Source organism: Cornus florida, unplaced genomic scaffold (assembly GCF_030987335.1).
Source record: "Cornus florida cultivar Cherokee Brave unplaced genomic scaffold, ASM3098733v1 CherokeeBrave_3.0.0_Hap2_Chr06, whole genome shotgun sequence".
Taxonomy (NCBI): domain Eukaryota; kingdom Viridiplantae; phylum Streptophyta; class Magnoliopsida; order Cornales; family Cornaceae; genus Cornus; species Cornus florida.
Window position 1 is genome coordinate 79,139,435 of NW_026775576.1, and position 10,379 is coordinate 79,149,813.

General features: G+C 39.1%; 2 protein-coding genes across 2 annotated transcripts; both read left to right on the top strand.

Annotated features, from left to right (window-relative positions):
- Nucleotides 1–3,937: 3,937 nt before the first annotated feature.
- On the top strand, nucleotides 3,938–5,242 carry LOC132314405 (uncharacterized). Its single transcript, XM_059813276.1, has one exon. The coding sequence runs from the start codon at nucleotides 3,938–3,940 to the stop codon at nucleotides 5,240–5,242; it is 1,305 nt and encodes a 434-aa protein (XP_059669259.1).
- Nucleotides 5,243–6,650: 1,408 nt separating this feature from the next.
- Nucleotides 6,651–9,710, top strand: LOC132314406 (uncharacterized). Its single transcript, XM_059813277.1, has 3 exons — nucleotides 6,651–6,909; nucleotides 7,027–8,609; nucleotides 8,745–9,710. The coding sequence occupies exons 1-3, from the start codon at nucleotides 6,651–6,653 to the stop codon at nucleotides 9,708–9,710; spliced, it is 2,808 nt and encodes a 935-aa protein (XP_059669260.1).
- The last annotated feature ends 669 nt before the right edge of the window (nucleotides 9,711–10,379 follow it).

Here is a 10,379-nt window from a genome sequence, read left to right on the forward strand (position 1 = left end):
CAATACAAGACATAATATATATTAATGAGGCAGAAGATGATTTAAAAAGCCTTCTGAAACCTTTCATTGCATTCAGGAAACAGAAAAAAAAAAAAAGAAAAAAAAAAAAAAAAAAAAAAAACAAAACCCGACTTCATTGATTTTTAGTTACGTGTAAAAATATACATTATTTCTATAATGACAAAATGTTAAGGATAATGCTTAGCTACTTACCGGTGAGTAGCTTCACCCTACCCACTCTTTATGTGTTCCAATAACAACATACCATATCAGTTTTAATAAAAAAAGTTATTCAATGATTGATCCGAGAAAATACAAGAGAACGTGAATTATTTGGTTATTAAAACTGATGTGGTATGTTGTTTTGGAACACATGAGGGGTGAGTAGGGTGAAACTACTCACCGGTGAGTAACTAAGCATTATCCTGGATAAATAATAACTTAAGGAAAGTGACTACACGATTTAGAGCCACAATCATTTTCCCTTCTTTAATTCTTAGTATGGGGCATAACAATCACACACCACACAAATTAAACATAAAGATTTAACATATATGATTCAGATTATGACTTGCTTACAGTATAAACATCAACAAACAATTTCCACGTATTATGCAAAGAATTAAGTAGATTACAAGTCTTTCAAATCCTGTTGTTGTTTAGCTGAGAGTATTTACTTTCTTTTTCATAATAATAATAAATAAATAAAATTAGTTGAAAAAAGTGCATGCATGTACAGGTAGAGCAAGAGAGAGACTTACAGAGCTTGGGGATATAACTCTAATTAATGAGTTACAGCTCGAGTGGAACGAGAAACAGTACTTGAAAAGTGGAACAGAGAGAACAATTATAATTAAAGCCTGTGAATTACAGAGAACTTTGCCCTCTAATTTATAGATGAGATGAACTTTGACCCCGTCATATCTTACGTTCCAATTTTTTTTTTTTTATTATTATTTTTTTTTTCTGTTGAATGGGTAAGCTTTTTTTTTTTTTTGTTGAACATATATTATTGCACTTATTCATCGGCGATAGTGAAAGGGCAAGATTAAAAAAATGGTAACTTAAAAAGATTTTCTTCAATTAAGTGTCGTCCAAAGAAAATTACACTACATGAATTCAAGAGAGACAAAGAAAAAATTACACTAATATTTCAAATTAAATAAAAGTATATTAACAATCCTTGTCAATCATTTTCCTTAAATAATTTTTATAAGATAAATATCTAGACTAACAAAACACAGTTCCTTGCATGTTACGTTGTTGAACAAATATCAACTTTAGATTCCTTCAACCACTCCCCACGAGTTAAGACTTGTAAAATCTAGCCTTTGCATCAAATCTCACCTTAAACACCTTTGAAAAATTATCATCACTCACGTTGTAAAAATCAATTTGATCTATTAGTATATGTTATTTTTGAATGGTATCAAATCTTCTTCCTCAATTTTTTTTTTTTTTTTTTTTCCATGTAAAATAACATTGCTTCCATTTTGACTCTTAATTAACTTAAAAAAAGAAAAAAAAAGAAAAAGAAAAAGAATGAAATGACTTATATATTCTTTAACTTTGAATATATAAATTTAAAATTATAAATTCCACCTCCACCACCAATTTTGTGAACTAATTCCTTTAGTTAAATATCACCACCACTAGCTTGTTCTTCTTTCTCCTCTCTTCTTTTTCTCAATTCCCTCTTTCAACTCCACTTCCTACAGGTGCCACAAACCATATAAACACACACACACAAAACTGATGACCACAGTCGGCGAGCCCATTCACAAATTAAACCTAGACCGGCGGCCAAATTATCCGACGAATGCTCCATCAATTGAAGGGAATTTGACGGAACTGGGTGTGACCGATTGCAGAAGCCTGAGACAATCTGAAACTGTTGGCACCAAAAACTGGCAGCCATCTCAGCGATGACATGGACCAATGAAGAATTGACAAGTGTTTATTATGTCTTAAAGAAAGACGGTCAATTGAGAAACAAGAGGAGAAAATTTAGGAATTCAGCCACCTTATCCCGTAAGGTTGTTGCTGAAATTTGGTAATTAATATTTGAGTTAATTCAAATATATTATTTCAGTTTGGATAAAAGAGATTTAGTTGGAATGAGATTCCTATGAAATAGGAATTTCGTTGCAAAGGAATAAGGAATTCAAAGGAGAGGCCGTCACGTGAGGGATAATTTGGGCAAAAGCTATAAATGGTCTTCCAGCCATTTAAGGGAAGGTTTCAGCCTAACTTAAGGAAAGGAGTTGCTAAAAGTTAGCAACTTTCCAGCAACTTTTCAGCATATTTCTCGACAACTTGCATTTGACTGAATCAAGGAGAGATTTCAGCAAGGACTTTCCTATTGAAGCAAGAAGTAAAGAGACGCAAAAGACTACTGGAACGTGGTTTAGTTTGAGTAATAAAGTGAAGAAAATCAAGGAGCAAAGAGATTTTCTAGCAAGTAATTAGGAAAATAAGTTGAGATAGAACTTCTATAAATAAAAGTATTGTATTCCTATTCCAATTCGTCCAGCACCACCACAAAACATGCATTTCATCTAAAAATGTTTTCAATTGACTCTACGTCATTTTCCTATCAATTTCTTTATTTCAATTTAATGGCAATTGATTAGATCCTCGTCAACTATTTCGATTCAGCCATTTACTTTCTTTCAATTTCAATTATGCCAATTTTAATTACGTAATTTTAGTTAGGCTTTCAATTTAATGGCAATTGATTAAATTCTTGCCATTGAATCGTAGTGACAATTGATTAAATTCTTGTCATTACTTGGCTGATGGCAATTGATTAAATTCTTGTTATCACGTTTCAGTGGCGATCGATTAAATTCTTGCCATTGTGTTTGGCTGATGGCGATTGATTAAGTTCTCGCCATCACGTTCAGCCGGCGATTGATTAAGTTCTTGCCGTCTGTCTTCACTCGGCCATTCCATCCATTCAAACATTCATCAGCCGTTGCATTTCTTTAGACGCTCTAAAAAGTCCTTGCTACAAACAAGGCATAAAAGAACCTTGCTGGGAGTTCTTACTAGTCTCTCTCCCACACAATCGCCTGAGAGTCAGCCATCGGAAAAAGGGATAGGCTGGTGTTCAATTACATATTTTGGGTATTTTATACAAATACTCTGGCACGCCCGCGAAGAGTCCATCGACCGGCGTAGGGAACAAAAACTGCGCGAACACGTTTTGGCACGCCCGGTGGGACCACTACTAGAGTGTTATAAAAGAGGCAAATATGCCGCGGCCCACAAAAAATTCTAAGGCCGTGGCTACTGATGAAGATTTGGAGGAAGGCGATCAGCTAGTACAGGCTGAGAACTCTGCAGCAGGTCCTACTGATGAGTTAGCCGTACTTCAGGCACAGGTTAGCTCCTTGGTAGATGCAATGGGAAGGATGGGAGCACGCTACAACGACTTGCATGAAAATATGTCCCAACTCTCAGCCTTTATTTTGAACAAGCCGACTCAAGCTAGCAGCTCCAACAATCAGGAATCGGCTTCTCAGCCGAATCTATCACAAGCTGCTCGGCCAGAGTTGAAACATCACAGCCATGGCCGCCAGTAGTGACACTCCAACCAGGTGCAACATCAAGTCAGCCGGTTCATACGCTACTCACCTGGGCAGAAAGCTATCCTCAGCCTATGTTGGCAGGTTCTAATCAGCCACCAGTAGCAGGTTCGCGGCCACAGGTAATTCCACCAAACCCTCCTAGGATGCCTTTGAACTCGGGGGGCAATCAGATCAGGTGGAGGCCACCGAACCCACTGTATACTCATGTGCCGCCACAGGTAGGGCTCGGGGGGCAGAATATGGCTAATCAGCCACATGATTGGCCGAATTGCTATCAACTAGCGGCTAATTAGCCGCCAGTTTTTAATCAGGTACCACCAATATTAAATCAGCCACCTCAAGTCATGTTAGATAGAAGACAATTAGCTGATTTACTCACAGAAGAATATGGCCTGGAACTTAGAGGTGCCGGCCGACCAATTTATAGAACTCCTTATCCAGAAGTGGTAGACCAAGTTGAGTTCCCTAGAGGATATAAAGTCCCTGACTTTGTAACCTTTAGTGGAGAGGGGAATCAATCGACCGTGGAACACATTGGCCGATTCACGGTTCAATGTGGAGAGGCCAGTGTTAGCCCGTGGTTGAAATTGAGACTTTTTCCTAACTCTTTGACAGGGGCAGCTTTTTCATGGTATATTCGTCTACCTCCTAACTCTGTTTTTAATTGGCCACAGATGGAGGAATTATTCCACAATCAGTTCTACCGTACGGAGACAGAACCTACTCTGGCCGATTTATCCAGGCTAAGTCAATTGCCTAGTGAATCGGTCGAGACATTCATTGCAAGATTCAGGAGAGCAAGATTAAGATGTCGTGTACCTCTTCCAGAACAGGAGTACATCCGTTTGACTTTGAACGGCCTTGATTTTGAACTTCGAAAGAGGTTTGAAGGAGTTCCATTTCGTGACATGTATGACCTGGCCGAGAAAGCTACCAGGTATGAGTTGGTTCTCAAAGAGGAGAAAGAACGAAAAAATTCCTCTAAAGGTACGTACTATAGGGACCCCAACTATGAAGTTTATTCAACTGATGTGGTTGAAGAGGAAGATTTTGAAGCTAATTTAGCCGAAGTCATTCTAAAGAAACCTTATGTATGTGACGCTTTAACAAAACCAAATGTATCCACCAGTGGTACTCAGCCATCGACTTCATCGGCCAGGAAGGGTACGGCTGATACTGGTAAGGTTTATACATTTGATCTGGCCAAAACAGAACAAATTTTTGATCATTTGTTGGCCGATAAACAAATCGTTTTGCCAAAAGGACACAATATACCATCGACCAATGATTTAAAAGGAAGAGAGTTCTGCAAATTTCATAATTCATGGAATCATACTACTAACAATTGTTATGTATTTAGAAATGTATTGCAGAAATCTATCGATGAAGGTGTATTGAAATTTCCTGAAAAGAAGCCAGATGTAATGGGGGTCGATGGCGATCTATTTCCTAATATTGTCAGTACCAATGTAATCAGCCTGGCAACTGAAAAAGCCGCTGATAATGGTAGACAGGAAAGATTACCAAAAGTTCTTGGTAGTTCATCGGCCAGTAATGATGAGCAGAAAGTTAAGGACTTGGAAATTCAGTTAAGAGAAGCTCAAATTGCCCTCATCAACCATGGTTGTTGTCCAAATTGCAAAGGCTGAAGGAATGACTTAGACAAGAGGGGCTATTTCCAATCAACCAGAAAGCGCAGTGTCCATGAAAGGTTAGGCCATCAGCCTAGACAGAATCACGAAGAAATCAATCGATCAATATTTAGAGAAAATGGGCCGAGGGCAGTGAGAATCATTCGGTCATCGGTGGCCGATAGAGTCCTGCCAGAACAACATTTTTATCCTAGTTTCAAAAGGAAACCAACAATTCAGTCAGAAATATAGGTTCAAAAAGGAGAAGAATCTAGCCGTGTAAGAACGATTAGACCTCCTTTGGTTGACCATGGCAGATGGACTCGAGTAAGTCACCCAAAGTTTCCTAAGCAGCCTCCTACACGTACCCAAAAAAGGAGGATGCAAAGGAAAAATGCAGAACTCAAAAGGAAAGAAGATAAGATCGACCATGATCAACTAGAAAGGAAAAATGAACCAGTGGTGGCTGAAGATATGGAGGTCGCTACATCATTTGAGAATAAGGCATGCTTTTATGAAGAAAAAGATGATCAGCCCGACCAGGATCCAAAGCATGCGGCCAAGTACAGAATTCATTTTGGTTCTCTCCCGGATAAGGTAAATTGTAACATGGTATTTGTTTTGCCTTCTGTGTTTGAAGCAAGGATAGAACCAATGATGAACAGGGATGTTGAGTCAGCCAAGCAGGAAGAAAAGGCTGAATCTTCAGAAATTAAGAACGATTCGACAAGTTCATCGGCCGGGATAGGATTGATCTTTCAGGATCAGCCATCTAAGGCCGATAAAATCATTTTCGAAAAACCACCTTTGTCCATGACACAGCAGTCGAGGCCGTTGTATGTTAAAGTATGGGTTGAGGGTCAGCCAATCAATAGGGTTTTGGTTGACAATGGTTCGGTGGTGAATGTCATTCCAGCAACTACTTTGAAGAAATTGGGTAAAACCATGGACGATGTAGTTTCAACCGACGTGGCCATCAGTGGTTTTAATGGAGGATCTAGTAACACCAAAGGTATTCTACCTTTGGAAATTACTATTGGCGGTAAGACATCCTTTACGGCTTTCTTTATCATTGATTCAACCGCGGCCTATAATCTCCTTTTAGGCCGAGATTGGATTCATCCTAACATGTGCATCCCATCAACCTTGCATCAAATGTTGATTTTTTGGGATGGAAATGAGGTAAAAATTGTTGAGGCCGATAACAAACCCTTTATAGTTAGGGTGTATTCGGCTGAGGCTGCACTTTATGATGAAACTGTTGTACCTATAAAATTTGTTGGCATTAACAGGATGGGACGACCAGCAGTGGCAATAATGAAGAAGAATTTAATTAATGCTGATATTAAAGAATTATTGTCAGAAGCAGCTCGGCCGAAAATTGATATTTTCAGGTCGACCATCAAGGACATTGAAGATGTTACTGATGGATCACAAAACCAATGAAGAAAAGAAGCGGCAAGCTTTTAGGGCCGCTTGCATAAGACTGAAAGCATATCTGGCTGAGAAGAGACTGGCCAGAGAAGAACAGCTATATGAAGAGGTATCGGCCAGCACGGCCGATATAATTGAAGAAGGTTTCGAAAAGCTGGATGCAATCCAACTTGAAGATTTGGAGTCAGCCCCTTCCAGGATGGAAGATAATAAAGCAGAGGTGCAAGATCCTTTATTGGAAATAAATGTTGGTACTAAAAAAGATAATCGGCCATTATTTGTTAGTGCTTTACTTGAGCCTAAATTCCAGGCCGATTTGATTAAATTATTAAATGAATATAAGGATTGCTTTGCTTGGAGTTATGAAGAGATGCCTGGCCTGTCTAGAAAATTGGTAAAACATAGATTACCGATCAAGAAAGATTTTCAGTCATATAAACAACCACCAAGAAGGATGTCTTCGGAAGTAATGCTTAAAATTAAAGAAGAAATTGAGAGACTTCTTAAGGCAGGATTTATTCGAACAGTTAGGTATGTTGAATGGCTGTCTAATGTTGTTCCTGTGATGAAGAAGAATGGCAAACTTAGAGTTTGTGTGGATTTTCGCAATTTAAATAATGCCACTCCAAAAGATGAATATCCAATGCCTGTGGCCGATCAACTTATTGATTCGGCTGCTAAGCATGAAATATTGTCTTTTATGGACGGCCATTCAGGTTATAATCAAATCTATTTAGCCGAGGAAGATGTTCATAAAACGGCTTTTAGATGTCCTGGGTCAATTGGTACTTTTGAGTGGATTGTGATGCCATTTGGCCTAAAAAATGTTGAGGCTACTTATCAAAGGGCAATGAATTCTATCTTTCATGATATGATTGGCCGGTTCATGGAAATTTATATAGATGATGTAGTTGTGAAATCATCGGCCAAGAGACAGCATATGGAACACTTGAAAAGGGCCTTTGAAAGGATGAGGGTCCACAAATTGAAAATGAACCCATTGAAGTGTGCATTTAGAGTTTCAGCCGGGAATTTCTTGGGGTTTTTGGTACACAAACGAGGTATTGAAGTTGATCAGAACAAGGTCAAAGCTATTATAAATGCTAGGGCCCCAGCCAACAAAAAACAAGTGCAAAGGTTCCTCGGCCAGGTAGGTTTTCTTAGAAGATTTATTTCTAACCATGCTGGTCGAGTGCATGTCTTTTTGACTTTAGTGAAATTAAAGTCACATGAGAAATTTCATTGGGACGAATCCCATCAGAAGGCCTTTGACAAAATAAAAGAGTATTTGGCAAACCCCCCGGTTGTAATGCCTCCAAGAAAGAAGTGGCCGTTAAAGCTTTATTTATCAGCCGCAGAAGAATCAATTGGTAGTATGCTCGCACAAGATAATGAACATGGAAAGGAGCAGGCTGTCTACTACCTGAGTAGAGTACTAACTGATGTAGAATGCAGATATTCCTCAATTGAGAAGCTTTGTTTATCTTTATACTATTCGGCCATGAAGTTGAGAGTATACATGCGGCCTGTTGATGTTTACATTCTTTGTCAGACTAACGTGATCAAGTATATGCTATCAAGGCCATTGATCACTGGCCGAATAGGTAAGTGGGCTTTGGCTTTGATGGAATTCAATTTTATCTACGTCCCACAAAAATCAGTAAAAGGAAGGGTTCTGGCTGATTTTTTTGCCGATCATCCTTCAACTGATATTGATCCATGGGTTTATGATGAATTGGAGTCATCAGCTATATTCTTAACTCCTTGGATCTTGATGTTTGATGGATCAAGCACGGCTGATGGAGCAGGAGCAGGTATTGTTATTATTTCGCCAGCTGGCAGAAAGGCTTCATTCTCTTTCTTTTTAGATTTTAAATGTTCAAATAATCAGGCCGAATATGAAGCGCTTATAATTGGCCTGGAGATTTTTATTGAAATGGCTGTTAGAGATGTAAAGATTTTGGGAGATTCAAACTTAGTCCTTAGCCAAATTTCTAAAGATTTTAAGTGCCTAAGTTGGCAATTAAGGCTATTTCATTCTCTGGCCACTTCATTAATTAATCAATTTGATAATGTTCAACTTAAGTTCTGGCCGAGAGGGCAGAATAAGGAGGCCAATAGCATGGCCCAAGCAGCCTCTGGAATAAGAGTACCAGTCGGAATAGAAGATCAGTTAATAAAGATAACACGAAGATCTTTGCCATCGGCCGAATTGAGAAATACTATGTTGTTTGATACTTGGACAATTGATGTAGAAGATTTGGCCGACGATGACTGGAGGATACCATTTATAATGTTTCTTCGAAATCCAAACATCAAGGCTGATAGAAGTATTAAAAGAAAAGCGATCAACTTTGTGCTTCTAGATGGGGATCTATACAGAAAAGGGTTAGAAGATGGACTCCTACTACAATGCATAAGCAAGGAGGAATCACTTCAGGTTATGGCCGAGGTACATGAGGGCAGCTGTGGGGCTCACCAAGCTGGGATTAAAATGAGATGGCTAATTCGCAGGTATGGATATTATTGGCCGAGAATGAGAAAAGATTGCATAGATTACTCAAAAGGTTGTCAAGCTTGTCAAAGACACGGGCCGATTCAAAATGTACCAGCAAAAGAATTACAGCCAATAATCAAACTTTGGCCATTCAGAGGTTGGGGCCTTGACCTTATTGGTAAAATTAATCCACCATCAAGCGAAGGCCATCACTGGGTGATTGTTGCCACAGATTATTTTACTAAATGGGTTGAGGCCAAGGCTTGTAAAGCGGTTGATCAGCAAACAGTGATTAATTTCATGGAACAAAACATCATCCACAGATTTGGGATTCCAGAAACACTTGTTTCAGATAATGAAACAGTATTTAGGGCAACTGATGTACTACAATTTGGCCACAACATGAATATTCATATGTCAGCCTCTACGCCATACTATGCTCAAGCAAATGGCCAGGCCGAATCTTCAAACAAAATTTTAATAGAGATCATTGAAAAAATGATCAAAGATAAACCAGAAGGCTGGCCGAATTATAATCAGCCACAAAAAAGCTAGCCGAATTATTATCAGCCGCAAATGGTATATCAACCTGGATTCGAGGGGCAGCCGATGGCTAATCAGCCACAAGGCTGGCCAAATTATTATCAGCCACTAGTGGTATATCAGCCAAAACCTTTCAATCCGGATGACAATCAGGTATGGTGGAGAGCTCCAAATCCACTATATGCTTAGGAACCACCACAGCCAGAACTCAGGGGGCAGCCGATGGATAGTCAACCAGAAGGCTGGCTGAATTATAATCAGCCAGAAGGTTGGCCGAATTATAATCAGCCGCTGGTGGTAAATCAAGATCGACCAGTCATTGATTATCTTAATCAGCCAACGACGGTCGATAAGGTTCAGTTGGCTGATCCTATTAAGCAAGAATATGGTTATGGCCTTAAGCAAATAGGTCGACCAATGTACAAAAAGCCAAAATCAGCCACATCCGACACTCAAACATCTACCATATCTGCCAAAAAGGGAGCAGATGATGAAGTCATGGAGGTTGACAATGATATTTTCTTACCAGGTAGTAATGTGATCGGCCAGGCTCCCAAAAGGAAGGTTGATGAAGGGAATCAGCCTAAGGTTACCGAGAGTATACCATCAGCCATTCCGAATGTCAAGGCTCTCATACAACACGATTGTTGCCCTAAATGGCAAGGTAAAAGAATTTCAGGA

Bases quoted from the DNA above. Each gene is read 5' to 3' on its own strand.
- LOC132314405 (XM_059813276.1), top strand. From the start codon at position 3,938: ATGTTAGATAGAAGACAATTAGCTGATTTACTCACAGAAGAATATGGC.
- LOC132314406 (XM_059813277.1), top strand. From the start codon at position 6,651: ATGGATCACAAAACCAATGAAGAAAAGAAGCGGCAAGCTTTTAGGGCC. The intron at 6,910-7,026 runs GTACTAAAAAAG...GGAGTTATGAAG, and splicing joins TTTATTGGAAATAAATGTTG to AGATGCCTGGCCTGTCTAGA. The intron at 8,610-8,744 runs GTAAAGATTTTG...GTTCAACTTAAG, and splicing joins TTGAAATGGCTGTTAGAGAT to TTCTGGCCGAGAGGGCAGAA.